Source organism: Anguilla rostrata, chromosome 12 (genome assembly GCF_018555375.3).
Source record: "Anguilla rostrata isolate EN2019 chromosome 12, ASM1855537v3, whole genome shotgun sequence".
Taxonomy (NCBI): Eukaryota; Metazoa; Chordata; class Actinopteri; order Anguilliformes; family Anguillidae; genus Anguilla; species Anguilla rostrata.
The window spans coordinates 15,166,175-15,190,567 of NC_057944.1; the positions used below are offsets into that span (position 1 = coordinate 15,166,175).

The 24,393-nt window shown below is 46.0% G+C and overlaps 1 protein-coding gene across 2 annotated transcripts in view; it reads right to left on the reverse strand.

The window, feature by feature from the left end:
* Nucleotides 1-2,137: 2,137 nt before the first annotated feature.
* Nucleotides 2,138-24,393, reverse strand: part of LOC135236253 (histone-lysine N-methyltransferase 2A-like) — a 29,287-nt gene continuing 7,031 nt past the window's right edge. The window contains exons 5-35 of one of the 2 annotated variants that reach the window (XM_064302515.1): nt 24,059-24,284; nt 23,910-23,974; nt 23,439-23,816; nt 23,023-23,096; nt 22,034-22,264; nt 21,285-21,431; nt 20,857-20,952; nt 20,630-20,750; nt 20,380-20,493; nt 19,961-20,145; nt 19,631-19,804; nt 19,430-19,540; nt 18,975-19,048; nt 18,354-18,550; nt 18,010-18,098; nt 17,426-17,563; nt 17,032-17,190; nt 16,650-16,767; nt 16,475-16,553; nt 16,009-16,109; nt 15,617-15,754; nt 9,678-15,426; nt 8,887-8,952; nt 8,673-8,707; nt 8,393-8,503; nt 8,160-8,234; nt 7,889-8,063; nt 7,683-7,781; nt 7,503-7,586; nt 7,222-7,351; nt 2,138-6,675 (exon numbers count right to left, since the gene is read on the reverse strand). In XM_064302515.1, coding sequence (XP_064158585.1) covers nt 6,400-6,675; nt 7,222-7,351; nt 7,503-7,586; nt 7,683-7,781; nt 7,889-8,063; nt 8,160-8,234; nt 8,393-8,503; nt 8,673-8,707; nt 8,887-8,952; nt 9,678-15,426; nt 15,617-15,754; nt 16,009-16,109; nt 16,475-16,553; nt 16,650-16,767; nt 17,032-17,190; nt 17,426-17,563; nt 18,010-18,098; nt 18,354-18,550; nt 18,975-19,048; nt 19,430-19,540; nt 19,631-19,804; nt 19,961-20,145; nt 20,380-20,493; nt 20,630-20,750; nt 20,857-20,952; nt 21,285-21,431; nt 22,034-22,264; nt 23,023-23,096; nt 23,439-23,816; nt 23,910-23,974; nt 24,059-24,284 — 9,815 coding nt within the window. In that variant the 3' untranslated portion in view covers nt 2,138-6,399. Of the gene's footprint in view, nt 6,676-7,221; nt 7,352-7,502; nt 7,587-7,682; nt 7,782-7,888; nt 8,064-8,159; nt 8,235-8,392; nt 8,504-8,672; nt 8,708-8,886; nt 8,953-9,677; nt 15,427-15,616; nt 15,755-16,008; nt 16,110-16,474; nt 16,554-16,649; nt 16,768-17,031; nt 17,191-17,425; nt 17,564-18,009; nt 18,099-18,353; nt 18,551-18,974; nt 19,049-19,429; nt 19,541-19,630; nt 19,805-19,960; nt 20,146-20,379; nt 20,494-20,629; nt 20,751-20,856; nt 20,956-21,284; nt 21,432-22,033; nt 22,265-23,022; nt 23,097-23,438; nt 23,817-23,909; nt 23,975-24,058; nt 24,285-24,393 lie in introns of both variants that reach the window. The other variant, XM_064302514.1, reaches the window with a different exon arrangement.

Below are 24,393 nucleotides of genomic sequence, written 5' to 3' on the forward strand. Positions count from 1 at the left end.
TTTGGGGGAATGACACTGGTGCTAAATAAAAGACATGGTGGAGTTTAATAAAATCTATCTTCCTCTTTACAAAACACACATGCGGTCCGAGCATTCTACAGTACTACAGCTACAAATCAAGAATAGCACGTCAAGTAGCATTTACAGAAACACTTACCAGTGAAACGCAAGGTAGTTTCAAAAAGCAGCAGAGCTCAGAAACTGAGGCAATAAAACAGTGTGAGGGATCTTTTCTTCCTTGTTCAAAGTCTGGGAGAAAGTGAGAGCTCGCTGTCTTAGGAGAAAACGACGAGGGCAACCAGTTGTGGGAGGAAGGGTGAGAGGGATACGGGGAAGGGGGAGCAGAGTGTTTGAAGCCTGTCCAGGAAGTGCTAATCAAATAAATTTGTGAACCAAAAGCAAAAGCCCTTGATCTGAAATGGGTGTTGTGGGTTCAGAGCACAGTGAAAGACAGCAATTCAGAGTTTGGGATTGTAAGCAGTGGGGAGTATAGTGCCTATGACTCAGAACTCCCCCTGTTCTGTTCCACGGCTCTGCGTACCTGAGTGAATTATCATGAAAGCTACCATCTGAGTTTGACCTCAGCCTCGCCAAAGAGCTAAAACAAATGCGATAACAGGCTTTGCTAAAACCTTTCCTGGTGGGAGATGTTTTACTTTAACTCAACTATAAAATCAAAGTGCTCCTTGTCTCTCAGATAACTGGCAACCAAATTAAAAGAGCAAAGTGACATCTAGTACTTGGAGAAATATAGGGTTTTTCTTCCACTAAGAAAACATTTCAGATGAAATGCAAAACACATGGCAGTAACTCCATCTCCACCTCCTGGTATCCCAGAGGCGTGGGGGTTGAGAAATGTGAATATTTTGTAAGACTGGAATCCTGTGTAGCTGCTTCTAAAAACTGCACGTTTGCTTAAAAATCTCCTCATTTTTAAATGACTGCACTCAAAAAAATTTCTAATGTTCAAATGCATGCAAAAGGGAGAATTATTCCTGTACTGTCAATTAATTTTCCCTGTTACTACCAGCTGCAGTTAGTCTGTAATTAATGTCATTTTGCTAGTGTTTGGATTTGTTTGGCCAAATAATGAAATGTTTCCTAAAACATTTTACAGCTCTCCTGACTGTCCACCTGGGCCAGGTTAGGGCTGTCCAAGTTCTCTTGACTGTACACCTGCGACAGGATAGGGTTGTCCTAGTTCTCTTGACTGTTCACCTGGGCCAGGTTAGAGCTGCCTGAGTTCTCTTGATTGTACACCTGGGCCAGGTTAGGGCTGTCACCTTTTATGGGAGGTGCTGTATAGCGGGAGGCAGCAAAGGGAACCCCACTGTCTGTGGGGCTTAAACAGAGTGTACTGAGGTGAGCTAGAGATGAAAAACACAGCATGTAGCTCCACGGGTTAATTTCTTTCCAAAAAGCCTCAGTACTTTTACGGGGGGGTTTTTTCAGGAAAGCACTAGGTCAATGACCAGTACTACACACTCCCTCTGACATTTATGCTAAAAACTCACCAAATATGACATCATCACAAGCATTGAGCAGAAAGGCAGCAACTCCTTGTACATTGTAGGGAATACTTTGCCAGCATATACAGTCATTTATGAAGTTAAAATCATAATGCTGCCAAGAGCTGCAGTAGTTTTGTACTGCAAAAAAAAGCCAAAAAGGAAGAAGAAGCATTAAATACGTGAATGATAGACCCTATCCACTAATAATAGTTTACAAGCTATCGACGAAACTGATGGCTTCTATATTCTCAACAAGGTCATCTTTGGAGATGTTTTAAAAGCAAACATTTTGTGCCATTTTTATATTTTCTCCTTGCCAAAAGTCGATCTTCTGAATTCCACTGACGGAATGCACTCGGGTAACTATATATTATTGAATTTTAGGTAGAATCTTGTCAATAATTCTTTGATGTGAGTAACGTTTTTGTAGTACACAAAAACAAAATGCTTCTCCCATCACCTAACTACTGCAGCTACAATGTGTGCACACATGAGACAGAACATAATTTTAATGCCGCTGCTGCAATAGCATGTTTCAGAAGTATAATACTTTGTAGCCTACTATACTTCTGCAACACACACCAAAGCTTTGTAGAGCTGTTTTGGACCAACAAAAGCATACAACCTGAAGTTTAAAACAGACATGTTTATTATTTAAACTATCACTTAAATAAAAAAAAGTGCACAGAAATTAAAAATGATTAGAAACACTTCTTTTTACAGTTATTTACAAGCCATTTAGTCTTACATTCAGTCTTTAAGTAGTTTCGGTACATTGGGAAATTATTGTGGTTCAGTGGTTTTTCCTGACAAGAAACCGATTCACAGGGACTGTCATCACCATCATCACCATCATGATCGTCTTTCTCAAGGAAAGGCAAAATGAAAAGGCGTCCATGACAAAAACATCAAGGCAAGGCCACAGGAACCCTTTGACACCGTGTTTTTAAGCTGCTCCAACAAGTCTCCCTTAAGCCAGCGCCTATACACTTCCTTTGGAACAAAGGAAAAAACAAAAGGAACAATTGTGAAGAAAGCTTCTTCCTGTTTAGGCCAGACACCTACTGTAACCTGTGATGTCAATGATGGTTATTAAATGTTTCTCAAAATAAATATTGTTATTCCCAGTTTATGTAACACTAAATGAAAGTATAAGAAAATGGAGAGAAGCGATAAGGGAGATGTGTGTAGAAGAGTACTTGGTAGGCCTTAAACAATACCACATTAAGAAAGCAGTCTAAAATCCCTGCTATAAATTTACAACAGAAATGCATTCCCCACTACAACAAACAAAGATAAAAATGCCTGACTTCAAAAGGATGTTTACAACCACATTATATACACACATGCACACATGGACACAAGCACTGAAATCATTCATATATTCAGCAAACATAAAAATGAACACTTGTTAATTAACAATTAACATATCAACTAATACATCACTGACCCAAATCTTTCAAAAGATACAATAAAATGTCCATCAGATGCAAAGTCTCTAGAGCCAGGCTTACTTGAGATGTAAGCAATTCGACATCAGTTTTAAATACTCATTTCCACATATTAAATGGATAATGTGTTACCACAGAACAATGTAGGCAAAAAAATCTTTTTAAAAACGCAACTTAACAATCCAATCATAAATGTCCAGTGTTGCAATACGGTCATCAGAAGCATTTTTCAGCAACAATAAAACAGAGTACAGACCTCTTTTAAAAAATGCTTTTCCCCCTTTGTCTCACCAATTTGAGGTTCCCAATCATGCTTACATTGCAAGGCTCATTGCAAGCTCTGTTGTCGATTTGGGAGGGTGCAGACAAGCGCGTGTGATCGATGCACTGGAACAGCGCCTTAACAGGGTGAGCCACCCAGCAGCCCCAGAGCGCAGACCTCTTAACGAATATTTACATGGTGACTCTGGCTTTAAGACAATGTGACAGAAAGAAGTCAAGTGCTTGCATTGTAAGTAGAGCATAATCTCAAACAAGGGCAGTGCAACAAGGGTTAGCTAACAAGAACGTTTTGTTTGTCAGAATTAAACATTTCACTAAAAATGTGCCACATTTTGAAAGAAACATGAAATCTGTGTATATATTGACTGATGCTGTGTTGCTAGCATAGAATATATACACGGTATAAACGCTGATCCGTTCGGAAATGAAGAAAAAGAAACAGCGTGATGCTTTATAACTGAAACAAAGACATGACAGCGTAAGTGTATAACATAACAGGTGTTTGCCTGCCCCGGTTCCTTTCTGACTGAGTGAGGTTAAAATCTTTACCATGGATAGGCATCAGCGTACAACTGTGGCACAATGTGCTGGCAAATATCACTGACAGGCACTCATTCCATGGTGTGCACCAGTGTTAAGTGCTGACATATTATAATGGCAGGAACTGGCCAAGAAGGCCCTCGCTGTGGAACACTGAGCTACAGCTATGCACTGCAGCACTTTACCTGGCTGGAGTATCAGCCATCTGTCCACAAAAACAAACATGAACACACCCAATACCACTGAGCATAGCAGCACCCAGCCATGCTGAAGGCAACAGGCTTCACATGATTCAGTGCAGGCTACAGAACGACTGAGCCACAATCTGCCCAACCCACCTTTAGTGGTAGTGCCTACAGTTTTAATTTGGGATAATGTAATATGTTTTTTTTTTTTTTTAATCATTCATTAAAAAATGAATATACCTGTATGACTACAGATGCTGTTGCACTCAGAACACATATGAATTTCCTTTCACTAAGAGCCCTGCTTTTCAATAAGAGAAAAAAGAATTCAAAATAATGGCACAGATCAAATCATTTAAATATGGGTGTGGCTAGGGGGCATCCTGACATATTCTTCTGGAATTAAGGCTGGCACATGTCTTACTGTCCTAGGTCAACATTTATATTCTGATATGTCTCCCTCAAATACTAAAGCTGTATTTTGAAGATGCCCTGACGAGCTCAGACTGACAGTGAGTATGAGCACCTGGTCGATAGAGAGTTTTATTCTTTGGAATAGAAATTAATATACAGGCTACAAAATTAAACATATAAAAGCAGCCATCAAGACCAGGCTGCTGTATGGACACAGTCTGATTTCCTACAAAAAAACGCAGTAAAATAAATAGTGTTTTCTTTAAAAAAATATAAAACCATTAAGTGTTCTTCACAGGCAAGTGCCTTTCTGTCTTGCCTATAGAAAAATATACATATTACTTACATTTAAAAAATAAAAGCATGATTTCGCTTTATCCATAAAAACAGGCATACGGACAAACAATAAGACTTCAATACAGCTCCAGTCTCCAGTAAAGACTGCAAATAAAATAAAATACATGCTCACATAACCAACGTTGAGGTAAAGTCTCCTGACAGAATCCTTTAAAGAGCTGGTATAAAGGGGTTGTTTGGTTCCCTTTACAGCAGGGGAATAAAGACATGCCAACGTAACAAACGGCTTCAATAGACCAATAAGACCAGGAAGTAAATAGGCCATAATAACAACAAATATATAAGCAGACTTGCAGACCCGGCGCTATGGGTGGGCATTTTTGGGTCGGGCCTGCTCTGGATGACTTCTGTGCCCCCCTCCCCGGCCCGTCCCTCCCCTCTAGCTGCTGACCAACAAAAATTGTCTATTTAATTGTTATTATTATTATTATTGTTATTATTATTATTATTATTATTATAGACTAATAGTATTAGTATGCATACTTCACATAAATGAATAGTAGCATTTTACAACAACAAAAAATTGTTTCAAAATTTTGGGAAAACGCAATATCCTGTGTAGATCAGCTGGTATTTCGCTTGAGAACATTGATCGATATGTGCCCGCCCAAAAAATCACCCGTCTTTCCCAATAATTCTGCTGCCAGGTCTGCAAAACTGTATAACACTGTATAAAGCACTCCGTCTCCATTTTAACTAAGGAGTAATGCAACTGATTCAGATTATTTGGTGTATTAAATTATTTACATACAAGCATAAAGGAGAAACTGAAATATACAGCACAAATTAAAAATAATTAAAAAATAAAAAAAATAAAAAAAACACACACACACACATTCCTGAACAACAGAGGTTAGTTCAGTCTGCAGTCAGTCAGTGGTCAGAACCGGGATTTTGTCCACTGCCTTATTCTCCGCCTAGTACTGTCTAGTAAGGACTTTTACACGGTTTAATTACGCACATGAATATCACTATAAACAACATCACTATGACCTTAAAAGAGAACCATCGCACTTCCTGTTACAAGTCTAACTCTAAGACTGCTGCTCCCTCTAATGTCTAAGACTACTTTGCCTGTAAAATTATGAATTAATATTTTGAATGTTTTAGTCACACAACGGATATTTTAAATAAAACTCAGCACAGCTCCTTTTTCCTCTGGTGTAAACTGAGTCTGCCGTTAAGTGCTGATGCTAGATCAGTTTCAGGTTTTTTTTCACATTATCATTCGCCATAGGATTAGGGTTTGTTGTGCTGACCCCAGATCAGATGTGTGGGGCAGTAAGGTGAATACATTCAAACAGGGAGATGCTTCTGAGGGGAAAGGCTGGTTATTCCTTTTCTGCTGAAAGAAAAGCAACTTGCTTCCCTGCTACAAATCGCACTTTGGTGAAAATATGAAAAAATATCCAATTTGGTTGCAAATGAATTTGCCTCTTGAAGTCCCCTCATAAAGCAAAGGCCTCTCACAGTATAAACTCCACCCACTTCCCATAAAGCAAGGGTGCGCTGGACAGTTACCTTGTGAACTCCGTTTGAAGCCCCTCCTTGTACGGTACAGGAAAGGCAGGGTTCAGTACCCCCCTTTTCCTGAGAGCTCAGACAACTGCGGGGACAGAAGTGAGAGACCTGGCATGAGTACGCAGAGAGGGCGGGGCGTCAGTTGAGAAACTTGCGGCACGTCTTTGTTCCACAGTTGCAGGGAAGCTTGTGGCCCGGCCCTTCGACGGGGAACTTGTAGTCGTAAGTGATCTCTTCGCCCCTGCAGATGTTGCGCAGGGCGAAGATGATGATGCGCTTGTGGCCCTGGATGTTGATGACACGCGAGAAGCAGTTGGGCTTGCAGGAATGGTTGATGAAGCGAGCCGCGTTGCCATGCATGGTAGCATCCACTACTTCATAGTCATCAATGCGGAACATGTAACTGCCGACTCCCTGCAGAACCAGATCATTACAGTTATTATCATTACATCACCGTGTGAACGCACACAAAGAAAATATGGGAAGACACTTTCAACTATCAGGAGTATGAGAGCCCAGTGGCTTTAAGCTCAAATTGGCCTTATCTACACGCCATGAATACCCTACCTGTGCAAAAATAAAAGTGTCAGCCGTCGAGATTACTAATTATTGAGGTTGGGGTTTTCTAATCGCAACCACAACTAAAAGTAATATGTTCTACTGTGTTCCAAATGCCATTAGCTGGCCTTAGCTGGCTGTTCCTTCTGTTTTATTCTAGTGAAGCATAGAATGGCAGCCAGGACCACTTTTAGATAGTTCATATAATGGCATCCCCTCACTGGGTAATTGTGCACCAAGCAATGGCTTTACGAGTAAGCTAATGTGACTGGTGCAGGAGTGTTTGATGTGACTGGCAATGACAGAGAGGCCCATCTGTGAGGCTGGTGTCTGTGACATAGATGTCTGGGATGCTGGCGTCTCTGAAGCTGACGTCTGTGGCCATTTTGCCATATGTCTCACCTTGCCCTCATAATACCTCTGGCGTTTTTCAGCAAGGACGGAGCGAATGACAGTTCCTGAGTACTCAATCACCATCTCTCCTGCGTCAATGTTCCTCCGGCAGAATAGACCCCGGCCATGGATGGCTGATCTGTCAGGCACAGACAGCATAGTCAGTGGCTACATTCAGACCAACAGGCCATTATTGGGGTTCCCCCTGGGAAGGGAACTCATTTGGAGTCTCATCATCCAGAGTCCCTCAATATTTAATCTAAATCAGGCCCCTAGCTGTAGACCCTTACCTGTAGACCCCTAAAGCTTTCTTGGATGCCTTCTTCAAGCGTCTGAGCCTCATTGGTAAAGGCAGGTCCACACTGGAGCCACGCCTAGAAAGCAAGCAGTGGGATTTCCACAGTAAGCAAGAGGACACCTCTACCTCTCAATAACAGACTGTGTGACGACGGAGTGACGGCTTGGCCCACCGAGCAGACTTTGGATGCGCCTCCTCCTCCCGGTGCTGGTATGGTGGGGGATGACGGTGTTTGGAGGCCAGGAAGTTAAACATGTCAACCAATGACTTCCTGAGAGGGAGAGGCAGAAATACAGTGTGACAGTGGGGAGGATTTCACAGTATGCCACGCGGAGACAAGGGCGGAGGCTTTACCTGCGAGGGGGACGAAGGCCATACCTGTGGTGCTGTTCAACACGGGCGGAGCCGTGGGGGTTGACGGGCGGGTCGCCCATCCCCTCCGGCTTGTGGAAGCGGAAGCGGTGGTTGCGGCAGTGCCGGGCGCCACGCAACTGCTCCACAAAGTAGATGACAGCGTTGTGTACCAGACCCAACATCCTCAGCCCGCTTGCTCCTGAACTCACAGGGGGAGAATGCAAAATATTCAGTATGGAAGTCTACAGGCCTTTTGGAATCATTTTTATATGAGCATTGGTGCCTTCAAACTGACCTTGAAAGCAAAGCTCCTTAAGATTGACATGTGAGCGCGCCTCCTGGACTTTATCTGTCAGGGACTTCCAGGCTTCTGCGAACATAACAAAGAGTATATGATGAAGCAAAACTTTCACATAAACACATATTCATGGGTTTGGAAAAAAGACTGCAACTGTGCAGTACTGGGGCAATAGCATATAAAGAAACAGGTGAGTTGTGAAATAAGGAGAAAGAGGTTTCCCGCTGTACCTTCAATGGTCTCACAGCAGACTTGGAAGCCGTCATCACTGCAAATCTCAAACAGTAGCCTTCGTTCACTGATCGATGATTTGGCCCCTTCTTCCTTATGGGGATCAAGAGCTGTCGAAAGCAGGGCAGGCCACACAAAGAGTCAATCAGTCAGCAGTTACACAGGGGGAGTATTGGAATAAATATACAATTAAATAATTAAATAAAAATGAGTATGCCGACTATCAACTAAGTCATTTTCCCATCACACTTAGTATCACCCATTTGATATCTTACTCACCTGTGGGCTTGGGGTTCTTCTGTAGTATCTCAGCCCTGTTGCAATTTGAAGCAGAAAGTTTAGCCACCATTCCAGGGAAAAGCCTAGGCTACTGACTGAGAACAGAGTTCTATGAGCCCTGTCAATTTCAGTAAAAACAGCACCTATCCACTAACATGCTTCTTGGGCAGGATGAGAATCAAAATCAATACCTTACTAAGAGTATCTAACTCACCTCTTCATCTCCCTTTCCTTGAGTTTCTCCGTGTCCATGGGATCATGGGAGACTGGGTCCCGCCACCTGCAGCAACACACAAGAGCTATTATCCTTATTATCTCCCTTGTCAATTGCTTCCCATCCTTTTCAGGAGAAAACACTGTTCACTTTGTGAATGTGACTGAAAGTTAATTAGCCCTGGTACTTGTCCTCATCAATCAAGCAAATGTCGAGCTGGTGCATCAATACAACACTGCATTGTTTTACAGAATATCTTGAAAGACAGTGTACCCAGCCATTTCCATGTTTTCCTTGCCTCAAGCTCCTATAGTTCATGGGTATTTTTCTATGTCTAAGAGATGCTGGTGAAACACTTGATGGGAATCTGATTACAATGTCAAATTGGAACACTGGCTTTGTCAAGCACAACAGAACTTTTAAAAACGAATGCATTTACAAGAACAAATTAAGTTTTACAGTATTAGCTAGATTGCTATCCTAAGAAAAGCACCATGCTCCTTAAATGAAATTTATAAAGCTTAAAGAAGGGGAGGGTCAATGCTCTCCTCGTACTTAAGGACAGTTGTTTGTGGCCCCAGGAACCCAAATAGCATGCAATTCTGTCTATTGAATGTTTTGGTTCATTTGTTTTGTTTAGTTAAATAAGCTATTAAGCATTGTGCCATTACTCATTTAAGACAGTTGACACAGTGTCAGACTTCCATAACAATAGATCTGGAATTTTCTCATAAGGCCAAATTACATCAATTAATATGATCAGAATACATAGCCATCTAACTCAGACTGACCTAGATGTGGATGAAGAGCAGCTGCCTTTGTTGGGCTCGCCCAGCCGCTCATGGGGGTGGTCTGCGTGGCAGGCCTTGGCCTTCTTGCCTCCTGCTTCATCAGAGCTGTGCAGAGTCCTTTTTCCTTTCTGCTTCCCCTTGCCAGAGAGTGGAGCTGTGCCCGCAGTGCTTGTGGTTTTGCATGCTTGCGGATGGTCCGGGGTCCTGGACATGTCTTTAGTTTGTGACGCCTGGGATGACACCCTGTCAGAGGTGAGCAGGACGGAGTTCTGGACGCTTGTGCTGTGACCAGGAGGTTGTGGTTTCTTGGCTGGGTGATGCTGTAGATGCTGAGCCTCCTGCTGAGCTGCTGAAATGCCAAGGGTCTGATGGGAGGGCAGCTGAGTGGGAGGCAGGACGCAGATGCTACTGGCAACAGGGGTCTGGGTTGTGTTGCTCAGCTGTGGGATTATGGGGGTCCCTGACTGTAGGATCATCTGGTGGTCTGGAAGACCCATGCTTTGCTGGCTAGCTTTGAGGAGCAAGCCACTGATGGGCGTAGTGAGAGCTGACGTGCTCAGTAGGCTGCCAGTGCCCCCAGGAGGAACTGACAGCACGTTCAGTACAGACTGATTAGGGTTCAGTCCCGATACAGTACAGGGCAGCAGCTGTGCGGGGGGCTCGTGCCCTAGGACAACAGGCTGTGCAGCGGAAACTGACACTCCATGTGACAGCAGAGTTGGTGGCTCAAAGTACATGACCCCTGATTTAGGCCGTTTGATAATGTTGGGGACTTTCCGGTGTGGTGCAGGAGCAGCTGAGGTCAGGGCGCCTAGTTCTACTAGTTCAGGCTGTGCTGGGATTCCAGCAGTAATCTGCATAGGGGATAAGTTGATAAGAGTCATATTGGAAGGCTGGCTCTGGGCTCGAGCCAGCTTCCTGCTCCTGCGTGGCTGGAGGCGGGAAATGGGCCGCTTCTTATTCTGCACAGAAGAAGGCATGGATGAATTGCAGGAGACAATGGCAGAATTGGGGGCAAGACCAGGGTGCTGCCCAGCCTCAGACACCAGTATGTGGGGGTCATTAGGGTGAACCCCAATGAGCAGGCTTGATGACGCGCTGGGCATAGGCTGGCATCCCGTGTGTGCAGTACCAGTGAAAGTGTGGATTTGAGGGTGGTGGGATATAGGTATTGGCCCTTTACTCCCAGGGGGAAACATGGACTGAGGAGCTGGAACCCCGGTGTGCAGGCCTGCAGTAAGAGTCAAACCTCCTGTCATGGAGCTGATAAGGGAGGACCTGGTATCAATAACTGCAGCTGTAGTGACTGAGGGAGCAATCTGGATCTTCTGGGTGACACCAGGACATGTCTGCAGAACGTAGAGGGGCTGCAGGTGCTGATTCACCACAATTAGGTTTTCAGTGCCTGGCTTCAAGTGAGTGGGCTGAACTGCAGTGCTAGCCACCTGGGTGGAGCCTGAACTACCAGCAGGAGTAGGTACATAGTTGTGTTTCTGAAGACCTTGCAATCCAGATGTACCAGAAGTGTCAGTCACCTCACGGTTGGCCGATTCCATCACCTCGCCTGTGGATGGGCTTGCAATGAGATTGGCGTCTATGTGACCAGGGGTGATGCGACCCTCTACAGACTGCAGATCTCCACCTCCAAGGCCACCTTGCTGGTTTTCATTGGCAACTATGTTCCCTCCGGTCTTATTGCTTACTTTCTCCCCAGTGGAATCATCAGTGGGCAGGGATATGATGGGGTGGCTGCTAGGCTCTGGCTGCTCAGGCTGAGGGTTCTGGCTGGTCACTGAGGAGCTACGGGTAGTGAGCACAGACAGGTCAGAAGGCAGCTCCAGAGGGAGGAATGGCTCATCCCCTGGCACAGAGGCTCCCCTCTCAGCTGACCCGGTGCTGGGCAGCTGCTGAGGGAAATCTTCAAAGAGGCTCATGTCTTTCCCCCGGTTTCCATCAAGGCTAAATCCCTCATCTAGGGACAGCAGTTGAGAGGAGGAGGGTTCAGGCTGCTGGTCCAAGGCCTGCATGGATGGTGTATTGAGCACAAATTCCATGATGTCAGAGGGTAGGATGTTCCCACAGTCATCACTGTTGGTGTTGTCAGAATCTGACTTCAGAAGGTCCGTGCTAAGGGACAGCTGAGCATCCAAGGGACCCTGTCCCTGTGACTTCCCACTGCCCAGCGAGAGAGAGCTCTCCTTCTGATTCTTTCTGCTACGGCTACGGCTTCCATTATTTCCACGGCCACCGCTATTTCCACACCCGCTGCTGCTGCTTTCATCCTGCTTTTCTGGCCGGTCCTGTTCCACCCGGCCCTCCTTGGCCTTCTTCTTGCGAGTGGTCTTTGTTGATGTAGACGTGGTGGATGTGGTGTTCATGCCGGCAGCACTCAGACTAGCATCACTTTCAGAGCCATCATCAACTCCATCCAGTTGGCCGATCCTTGGCTGGCCTAGGCTCTTTACTGAGCTTCCTGCCTCTTCCCCTTTTGTCTCCTTAGCTCCTGCTTCTTTCTTCAGGAAGCTGTGAAGCTCTGGAATCCTGCCCACAGACTGCTCAATACCAGGGCTGAGGACAGTGCGGGTGAAATTATAATAGAATGCATCTTTTTTTGGGCATTCACTACTACCCTCCTCATCTTCCTCACTCTCCGCTGAAGAAGAGGAGGACACATTGCCTGCCCTGTCCACCTGCCCTTCTGGTGACAGCTTGCTGCTCCTACCCCCAGCCCTCTTCTGCTCACAGGCTTCTCCATCGCAGTGAAATGGCACATCTTCCTCTCCATAAGAACGCACACCATAAAAAGGCGTGAGGCCAAAGAACGTGTTGGAGCGTGCACGAGCACTGCGCCGTGGGTAGCGCCGCTTTGCAGAACCAGATTCATCACTGTCGTCCTCTTGGTTCTCATCTGCAGCACTACCATCCTCCTCACCTTCCTCAGGGCCATCCTTATCATCCTCACAGTGATGAGCAGGGAGGTGATGCTCAGATTCTGATTCTGAACTATCTGGACTTGTGGATGTAGAGGAGAAGACCAGCAGGCTTGAGGATCTTGTATGGAGACTCTGAGCAGCAGCAGATGAGGAACAGGAGGGTGATGTAACTGTGGAGCAGGAGGTGCTGACAGTGTGGGTCTCATTCGGATCTGTTCTCAGATGTATCGTTTTTACCTGGTCCCACTGCTTCCTTTCCCTTGGGGACAATTCCTTCCCTAACTTCGGCGTGTCAACCTGCGAAGCCTTAAGGCCTCTTTCCAATTCACACCTTAGCTTCAGTTCCTCTACATTAGCGCAGTTTCTCTGATCACAACTGGAAGACCCCGCTTGGTCTGAATGCTTTTCCTTTCCCTTTGTCCCAGATGCTTTGCTTCTGATGCCTGCAGTGTTCTTTTTGTCTCTCTCTCTCACTACTGCCTCCCCACTGCTTCTGGATTCACCTTTCAGTGTGAGTTCCTCCCTGTTCCTGTGTCCATCTCTCACTGTCACTGCCACACTACCCGTGGCTCTCACTTTGGAGCTCCTTTCTCGGCTGTTGGATGCACTGTGGGTGACAGCATCTCCTGCTGTGGCTTCCAGGGACCACAAGGGCTTGCAGGAGGCTGTTGAAGCTGGCCCTGGCAGATGCCCATGGGAAATATTTACTGCAGCCCTGTGGTACTGTGGCTGAGGTCCTGGTTTCATGGTACCTGCAGTAGCCTGGGCTGAATTCCTCTTCTTCCCCAGGTTACTCATAATCGTATCTCTCACCAGATTACTGCTAGTCATATCCTTCACTGGGTTATGCTGACTGGTATCCTTCATTAAATTATTCCTGCCAGCATCCTTTACTGACTTACTCATACTATTTTCCTTTACTGAGGTACTCCGACTAGCATCCTTTACTGATATACCCCTACTACTATCTTTTATTGAGTTACTCCTATTAGTATCTTTAACCAAATTACTCCTACTAGTATCCTTTACAGAATTACTTCTACCAGCGTCCTTCCCTGAGTTACAACTACTGGTATCCTTTACTCTGTTGCTCGAACTAGCACGCTTTACTGAGTTACTCCTACCAGCATCCTTTGTGGAGTTATCCCTACAAGGATCCTTCACAGAGGTATTAGTGCGGGCACAATTCACTGAGCTACTCCTCACTGAGTAACTACAACTGGTATCCTTTACTGAGTTACTCCTATTAGTACTCTCCACTGAGTAACTTCTACTATTATGTTTCACTATGCTACTTCGACTAGCTTCCTTCACTGTGTTACTCCTACTAGTATCCTTCACTGAGTTACCTCTACTAACATCCTTCTCTGCTTTACTCCTACTAGTATCCTTCACCAAGTTACTCCTACTAGCATCCTTCTCAGAGCTGTTCCTACTACCATCCTTCACCAAGTTACTCCTACTAGCATCCTTCTCAGAGCTGTTCCTACTACCATCCTTCACCAAGTTACTCCCACTAGCATCATTCACTGAGTTACTCCTACTAGTGTCCTTCTTCGAGTTGCTCCTACTAGCATCCTTCATTGAGTTGCTCCTACTAGTATCCTTCACTGAGTTACTCCTACTAGCATCCCTCACTGAGTTACCCCTACTAGTGTCCTTCACCGAGTTACCCCTGTTAGCGTCCTTCTCAGAGCTGTTCCTACTAACATCCTTCTCTGAGTTACTCCCACTAGTAGCATCCTTCACTGAGTGACTCCTACTAGCATCCTTCACCGAGTTACCTCTACTAGCGTCCTTCTCAGAGTTGTTCCTACGAGCATCCTTCACTGAGTTACTCCTACTACCATCCTTCTCAGAGTTGTTCCTATGCGCACCCTTCACTGAGTTACTCCTACTACCATCCTTCTCAGAGCTGTTCCTGCGAGCATCCTTCACTGAGTTACTCCTACTACCATCCTTCTTAGAGCTGTTCCTGCAAGCATCCTTCACTGAGTTACTCCTACTACCATCCTTCTCAGAGCTGTTCCTGCGAGCATCCTTCACTGAGTTACTCCTACTAGTTTCCTTCACTGAGTTATTCCTACTAGCATCCTGCACCGAATAACCCCTACTAGTGTCCTGCTCTGATTTGCTCCTTCTAGTATCTTTCCCCAGGTTACTCCGAATAGCATCCTTAACTGAGTTACCCCTACTAGTGTCCTTAACTGAGTTACCCCTACTAGCATTGTTTTCGGAGTTGCTCCTAATAGTATCTTTCCCAAGGTTACTCCTAGGAAGGGTTGCAGGAGAATGTGGGGAAGGCAGCCCTTCTGTGCCTCTCCTGCACTGCTCCCCCTTTTCCAGCTTACAGCTGCTGCTCTTGGACAGCCCAGTTAGCACCACAGTATCAGGAGGTAATGCAGCTCGTTCCTTGAGTGAGCCAGCCACAACATGTTCTGGCCCAGGCAGCTTACCATCATGTGCCCTTCTGCTATTTTCTCTCTTCTTTGGCACACCATCACGCCATTTACTCTGGGTCCTTGGGATTAAAGTCATAGTCTCACCACTCAGGCTGTCCACAGCAGGGTATCTCTCCCGTTCCACCTCCTTTGCCCCTGGATGTTGGGGGGTGATGGAGAGGGAGAGTGCAGACGAGAAGGTCCCTAGTTGGCTCAGTATACCACCACCGTATACAGTGGAGGTGACTCTCTGTTTTGAAAGATAAGGAGAGGGGGAGGAAGTGTGGCACTGTTGGGCACCGATGCACTGCAATCCAGAGCTTAGAGGGGCATCATCCACCTTTACAATTCCATGATGAGAATCAACCAGGGCTCCTAAACGGAACAACACATCTGTTATTAGATGCACTCATATTATACAGATACATCTCTGATAATGACCTACTCACTAAACTCCATATACATACACTCACTTTTCTTTCAGACATGTACAACTACATACAATAAGTTCTGTAAGAACAAAGAAATGGGAATGTTATGTCCAAGGCCGAATGGGACAGGTTACCTGGAGAAGGAAGGGGACTGCAGCAAGGAGACTGGCCCAGGGTTTGGTTGTGTTCTCCATTCCGCATGTTAGCCTTTGGTTTTGTTGTGGGAATGGAGAAGGACTTCACTGGGTCCACCTGAGGTGAAAGTTCCATTTCTGCAATAGAAACAAGAATGATTTGATTCCAATTTTTGATCGCTAAGATATAGAAATTATCACTGTAAAACAAGAACTTCAACACAGATTTGAATTTTGGCATGGAAAAAATTCATTTCAACATGCTGTCATGACTGATGCCAAACAAAAGCCATCTGAAACATCCGTGAAGATCTTTGTCACTAAACTTGCTTTTTGACTATTTTGGTTGGAATCTGTGAATGTGCACAGTGGATAAATGAAGTGGTTCCCACCTGACACAGGATCTCCTAACAGAGGACCACATGCCAGAATCCTGAAGGTGTACACACAGCGCCTTCGGGCATCTACAGTGCTCCAGTACACTCTGGAACACCTGGTGAAATATCCACACGTTACACTGGTGATTCTGCCCTGACTGGCAGAGAAAACTCATTCCAGGTGTCTTTTAGCTATGAATACCAGACAAACAGGTGTAGTGCAGTGTTCTGTACAGTAAGGGCCCCTGATCTCATTGTCATGCCCAAATTAAATATCACAAAAACAACAACTAATTACAGGTGCATGTCATCAAAAGCCACCTGAAAGAACATCCTTACACCCTTACAATGTACAGCATGAACAACCGCCGCTTTCTTAATCAACAAGAGAACACCTATTACTTAGAAAAATCAAAAATGACATACTTTTGTTCAAACAAAACATAAAGTGATGGCACACAAAGATAAGAAATGCACTTACTGGTATCCGATGGGAAATAGATGGTGCTCAAAGTCAGAGAGCTCTGTCAGTATTCCCAAGCAGTCAACGGTCATGGAACCTGCAGTGATACAGACACGAGATCACAGCTCTATCTCTGGAGGAACAGCCAGGCTTCGCCCAGCAAATGGGGACAGGTCCTAGGGAACATACGCACCAATCATAATTTGGATACTCTCTGTATCCGCACAGCTCAGGAACTTCCTCCGCAGGCTTACCCCCTCGAAATCCACAAGGATCCTCCGTGCCACGCCAAACCCAGATTCTGATACCACCTGTACAGATAGACAGCTAATCAGGCTAAAAGGTACAGAACTGCGCAGCCATAATCCTTTATTATGGCTTTGTAGTATGGAGACCCCAGCAGTAGGTTTGAGATTTTTAAAACATCACCCCTTCTCCTCCAGTTCTACTGGAGACCAGGCGTTTGTGTGTGATTCCTTCAAACACTGTAGCTGGGACTGAAGGCGTAAAGTGTACTTGGTTTAGGAGGACTGATCAGGCTGTGATAGGCTGGGGGCTCTAGAGAAAGTCCTTACCTCACCCTTGCTGAGGTTGTGGTGCCGTGGGCAGTACACCCTCTTGTCCTCCAGGAAGACACAACGTTGCCGCCGTGCGCACATGAAGTGGAATTTACTGCTGCAGCCAGACACACAGCAGCACACTGATGCCCCCGACCTCTTACACAACTCACAGCGCTGTGGGAGAAACACAAAACACACAGACACACGGACACACACACACACACACATATTACATCATACTTTTGTTCTGTTTTAATTTTCAATGTTTAAACAACCATCAATTTTTATTCACTTTCAGGTTATTAACTGCTAACCCCAAGTGCCTAACTCAACCCCACCCACCCTGTACTGTAATCATGTCCCGTCAGTACTCTAACCACACCCACAACGCTGGCCCCCCTTCACTTACCAACTGCTTCCCACGTGCAACTGCCGTGTGAACATTCTTCAGGGTACCATCATCATCCTCAAACACCTCAGCTGACCACAGCGCACAGTTCACATGGGCCCACTCATTCTGCCCAATGTACAGAAGCCTGCCACCATCCTGAAATACACATCACACGTGCTCAGTGCAGGTAAGTGGAGTGACCAAGACATTGTTGGCTCATGGGCATTTCCCCCACATCTCTTTAGCTCTTTCGAAGTTTCCATTGGTCAGTAGTTTCACTAATGTGTCCCATGTTTCAGATTCTGTTTCAAATGATTAAAGTTGGATACTCTCTCACATTTAATGGCAGCCTTGTCTAAATCACAGCAAGTATCAATTGTATAGCGTACAGTAGACAAAGCCAGTTTCGTCCTTGCCTGGCGGCTCAGTTTGGAGAGATCTAGGCACTGACCTATGGGGAAGAATGGACCTACCAGCTTTTTACTGCTCCTTCCCAGAGTTGTTTTGGGAGCTCCTTGGTCTTCATAGTTTAACCCAGAGTGTTACATTGAGGGTTAAGTTAAAGTGATAACCTGTATAATCTGTGGAAAATTGTCACTTACATTAATGTTATCATCTCCAAACTTCAGACAGAGTACACACTGCCGGCTGTCACTCAAACCAGGGGGTGGGACCACTTCAGGACTGTCCTCTGAAACCCAAAAAAAACAATAACCCTGTATTAGGACCTGTAACAACCCTAAAGCAGAAGTCAACCCTAAAGAAAGTCAATTGAGTGTGTAATCTGAGAACAGCAAATACTCTTAGGAGTGGTGTATGAAAACCATACGCCTGAACTAAAAGAACCAATGAATGCCTATTTGTGCAGGATTGGTATAAATCATTCAAATTTATAATGCAGATTACAGTGACAATAACCGAGCTCCATGTCTGTGAGCAGCTTCACCTCGCAGGTTTTGGGGTGGGGCAGGTGAGGGGGTGATTGGGGGGTCAGACTCCCCAAGGGTCTGGGGCCAGGGTGCAGGGATGATCTTCTTCATGAGGAGAGACTGCTCTGCCGGGGGGCTCCCATCCCTCTCCTGACACTGCGCATAGTTGTGGTCCAGGGAAGGAGGCAGAACTGCATCTGGAAGCAACTCACTGCTGCAGTGAGTGACAGCAGGATGACAGCACTTACCAGTGTGCCGCTGCAAACCCAGTACAGGCCTACTGCATTATATCTACCAGTCTCAGTACAGGTCAACGAAATGAAACTGTCAGGTACTCTGCTCAAGGTCGCTGCAGTAGTGCGCATTCTGGTCACGATTCATGTTAATGTAAGAGGTGAAGCACATGGGAGACTGCGTTCCTAGGGAATAAATATTCATATTGCTTACTAAATAATGTAAATGGGGGGAAAATTCTATTTTCAGGAAGAACACCAAACTGTCTTCATTTTAACAAGCAATGATGAGGCAAGAACTCCCAGAGGGGCATGGGAATTTATCTAGGGTGTGTTACCCAACGTTCCTAACATTGCATGGTGTATTAAAGGAAGAGTCCTGCAGGCTAACTTTGTGGGGCTCACCTGGGCGACACTTTGTGGGGCTGCCAGAACCTGGACTCCTTCACCTGGAACCAGGGAAAGACCCGCTCCATTTGCTGCAGCCAAGGCAAACATAAGGTTACCTACACACATCATACTATGAACGTCACACCTCTGACACTACACACCTCACACTGCTTTCAGCACAATCCACACTACCCATCTCATAGAACAAACTAATAAGCACACAAGAAAATTACCACACACAACACACACTGCACACCACATAGAGTACATGCCCCACTAAAGCCAATTCCCACTCCACACATCACCTGATTCTGCTATGCACTGCTTCCATTTAACCACCATCCCATCCAGCTTTATAATGACCATCTACATTTAAGCTCAGCTCAGCCCATTTGTGCCAGTGGTTATGATTATCTCCTATGTTCTCCAGTTTTTTGAGCTTAGCACAGGCGCCGTTTCCCGATACTGACCCGGCTGAAGAAGGCCTTCACCATGCTGTTAGCCTTCTTGTTCTCTGGCTGTCCTCCATCAGAGCTGATGGCAGTCTGGATAATTTTCACCACGTCATCGCTGAACTCCAGCTGAAACAAATCAAAACTTTAGTGTTGCTCTACGGTGTTCCGGCTGTGCATTTACACTGATTACTGATGAAAGGAAACAGGGCTACTCACCACAGACCTATAGCCACCACTCTCCATCTTCGTCTTCACAGACTCCAGGTCTGGGGGGGACTTGTTAGAGTGGGGCGCCCCCCTTAGGAGAAGAGGGTTGGGACCCTCAGGGGAGCGGCGAGACGGTAGGCTCCCCTCCGACTTTGGGTTCAGCTCTGACAGCTTCATTACAGCCTAAGATAAATCATTACTGTTACCATGGATAAGCACCATTACCATAGATGACCACTATTATAGATAGGCACTATTACCATAGAAAGCAGAATGCACACAAAAACAGCAAACCATGAGAACCAGTACTGTGATAGCAGGAGTGCGGAGGTGACTCACCGGTGTGCAGTGCAGGAGATGTGCAGAAGTTCGGGAGTTGAGCAGTGCATTCAGGACACGGCGTACCGAGCTCTGCAGCTCTTTCTCCAGGGCAGTCCTCCACTCTGCTGGGGGGTGCCGTGTGCAGCTAGTGCAGGTGTAGACCACGCTCTCAGGCAGTTTGGACAGGATCTCATACATCTCATCTACAGACAGACAGGCAAAAAGGCACAGATCTCAGATCATTTCATTTAATTATAAGTCTGAGGGAATAACAGTAGACTGTGGGTATTACTCACTGAGGAACAGCTGACAAAACAACTGATATCTGCAAAGCTGTCCAAACCTAATGGAGGGGGTGCAATTGCTGAGGAAAGTAAAAGTGCCAGGACACGTCAAACATAAACAGGAACATACTGACAGCGGGCAAAAGCACTGACCTGTGAGATTCTCACACCTGGCATGCACCCAGCGTGCACAGCTGCCACACTGCATCATCTTACTCTCATAGTCGTCATCGTCATAGCACTTGTCACAGAGCGGGCAGAAGTTACCTGGAAAAACAGTCACACGTAACAATGAAGAGAGTCCTCCTACTGAGACCACACCCACTGGGCCTGATACTGAAAATAGAAGCACACCCGGTCCTTCCCACAATGCACTCCCGTCACAACAGCCCTTTCTGCACACCTTTAACAAAGAGTTTAGCACAATCTTGACACATGGAGAAGTCATGTGACCACTGGGCATCGGCAGCCTTCCCCGGAGAGGTGGACCCACAGCTCTTGCAGCACACACACCTGGTGCAGATCTGGGCAGAAAGAGAGAAGGGATTAATAAAATAAGGATGCACATTAAAGTGGCGTGGCCCATGGAGGAGAGATGGATCACAGGGAGGAGAGGGGTGTTGTACTGACCCAGACTCTGTTCTTTTTGGTGGGTCTGCGAGGGTGCTTGGGCCCCAAACACTCAGGGTGATAGCTGTTTCCACACTTCTCACATTCCAGTAGCTGCTGCTGAAATGGAGGTGGGGGCAGAGTTAAGGCCATAGCAAAATAATACAAACAATATGAGACAGATTAGCGTGCATACTGTGGCATTGGGTTGAGAGTATAGGATGTAGAGAGTGAAGGGTGGATTGTGCAGGGTGCAGGGTATGGTGTGTAGAGCTTATGTGGGGTACAGGGTGCAGAGTGCTAGTTTCGGAGTGTAGGATCCAGGGTGTAGGGTGTAGGGCATAGAGTGTAGGGTTTCGAATGTACTGTATAAAACGTAGGGTGTAGGGTACAGAATGCACGGCGTAGGGTGCTAAGTGTAGACTACAGAGTATAAAGCGTAGAGTCACCTTGCTCCTGGGGTCCTGCTGGCCGCATGCCTGACAGAAACGGCAACGCCTACAGCACCAGTTCTCCCGCTGCTGCTGCAGGGGGCGCTCTGCCTCCCCCAGGCAGAAAAGGTGAAAGGGCTCACAGCATACCTGACAGAACACAAACTGCACAGCAAAAAGTGTCATCTGTAACCTCTCAGAATAACCATGGCTTCTCAGTGCAGTAATCACAGTCAACTGGGAAATTCCCTGTGAATGTGAAAAACAAAATTCTGCTAGCATAATTGCACAAAAGCAATGCTGACATAATGGGATTCCTTGCTCTTTGAGTAAACTTTCACCTGCACCTTGACTGGTATGAAAGCATGCAACTTTCTTGAAAAGAAGGTCTTAAAGGAGGTACCTACAGGGCCAAAAATGCCCAAAAAAGGGTCCTGTCTGTAAATTGCCATTACAGACAGGAGTACTCATTTTAATCATACTTCACATGCATGCCTGCGCTGTAGACCACTTTCCATTAACTTCCTCTGAATACATACTTCACTAAAGACTTTTCTAAATGTGTTGCCTGCGTGTCTAATCATTTTAGCACGAATTTGCAGCTGCGATTTAAAAGCCAAAAATAAACTCACTGAGGCTCCCTGTCATTCAGTCTTCAATACATCTCTGTGAGATGAAGGTACACGCGTATGCTTGGGCACATATGCAAAGGTATGTAAAGGTACATTTCTCCGAGTAAACGTGCAGGAAGAGAAGGTGTAGCTCACCTCCACGTTCCCGCTGCTGGCACACAGCAGGCAGAGTGTGAGCGGTTTGACGGGCACAGAGGTGAGGATGCTGAGGCCGCCTGCCTCCCACACCTTCTCCACGTCACAGTCCTCCTTGAATTCCCCCGGCAGGCCATGCACTCCGTCGCAGGGTACTCTGGGCGCAGCAGCGCCCCCTGTCGAGGGAGTGCTCAGCGAGTTTAAAGACCTGCTCGTGGGGGTCTGCTTCTCCTGTGCACAAAGGGAGAGAGACCCCAAACCGTGGGGAATCAGTGACAGGGATGAGGTCACAGAGAGAAGGACGATGTGATGGTGCTAAGGGGATTAAAAGCGATGTGGAGTTGGCTTGTTTTCTGTTGGGCCTATAAGTAACATTACTGGCAGTGTGAAGCTGGTGACAATAATACTTGCGCAACAATTAAACCACTATTACTTTCAATATAATGGCATTAAGCTATAATTGAATCTGCTTTCTTACTGCTTACAGTCACTCATTTCACAGTACTAACGTTACTTCTAGCTATCCATCTATCTACGTCAGATGGGGTAATTTACTCGGCATGAGTGGGTGGGGTTGAAGACGGAGGAGTAAGGCTAAGAAATCCTGCATTGTATGCCTTTAAAGGTCTTTTCCAGCTACATACAAATATATATGTATATGTACTGTGTTCACCCCAAAATGAAAGGTAACAGAGTTATGAGTGATTTTAATCTTGAAAGTTTATCTGCAAAAAAACGTATACTTCAAACTGAATCAAATTTTCACCGAAGTTAGGTTATAATGTCATCAACACCTCCAGAAAATTTGGTCTTGGGTTTTCAAATCGTTGCTGAGATATCATTACTTATCTGGAGTGGTATCACATCATAAATACCTTCCAATGTTGTTGAACATGATCAGTGCTAACAAACATAGCAAGACACAAAATTTCACTGTTCTTGTATGGGTTGGAAACAGATAGCTGGGGAGTTCATGTTGGGACATGTACCTTCTCTTTTGCTTTGTTTTTATCAGGGAGAGGAAATCCAGGAGTCAGTTTTCTCATCAGCTTTACTTCGGAAGCTGAAAGAATGTGATAAATAAGCATCAATTTCAAAGGCAAGACTGACATTACACCGGCTCTTGCTCACTAGCAAAATGGTGTAATACCAGATTATTTTTTGACACCAAGTATAAACTTTTGACAAGAAACACCCTCCATCAAACTCAAACCTCCAGTTTAACTGGCTAAAGCAAATGTATCAATGTTTTCATCACTCACACAGCCTGAACCAAAACACTACAATGTGAATGTAGCACAGACATAACAGTGTGCAGTCCAGAGTGTGTCTGAGAGTTAAGGCCAAGCAAAGTTACACCAGGACTATATGTGTCTCACACACACTGAGCACTGTGAACTCTGACCTGATTCAGTTGGGGGCGGGCCCATGTTTGACTGCTGGGGCTTTTCTTTGGGTTCTGTGGGAGAAGGGCTGGTGACACTTCCTTTCTGTGGAGGCGTCTGATTTGGCTGGGGGGGTAGCTGGGACTGAGGTGGGGGAGCCTGCTGGAGGGGAGGTGAACGTTGCTTAGTCTCGGGAGCTGCAGCTGGGTTGGGGGTGGAGGGGGGCTGTTGTGGTTGTTGCTCCTCGCTGAGTTTTAGGGGAGGAGTTTCACTGTAAGCAGGCTCCTCCTTTAAAGTGAGTGGGACTGGTTTGGGATTGCCCTCTGAAGGGGGAGTCTTCACAGGTTGACGGCAGTCCTTTCTCTCAAACATCTGCTTCTCTTTTTTATCTTTCTTGACTGCAAAAAAATTAAACAGAAAGAACAAATTAGCAAATACATCCTCCCCTGCAGGCAGTGCTTCCTATTGGAATATGGAAACAAATCATTCACCTTTCCCTGGTTTCTGGAGGAACATCTTCGCAGGCATCCACTGGAGATTCTGGCATTTCCTCTCTCTGTGAGACAGAAGACATATACGTACTCACACCATGTCAAGCGCGTTTTTGATGATGAGCGCGGTCGTTGCGCGTGGGACTCACTTGCAGCACTGCTTCTTAATGTTGCGCCCCCCGAATTTGGGCTTGTCCAGGCAGTTTGCGCAGACGCCACAGTCATCCGGGACCTGGCAGCCGGCGCACTGCCCGCAGCGGCGCGAGCGCCGTCCCGCCCGCGCCGGGGAGTCGGGCACCACCCTGGGCCTCATGGCAGGCCTCACGGGAGGGACGGGACGCTCCGCCTCTTCTGAGCCCGCCACCGAGGATTTATCTACGAAAAATAGAGGGGGAGGAACGTGAAAATAGAGAGAGAACAGGCCTGAGCAAGGTGAGCAGTACCCTTATTTTTAACATAACACGTGTCTTGCATGACAAAAACA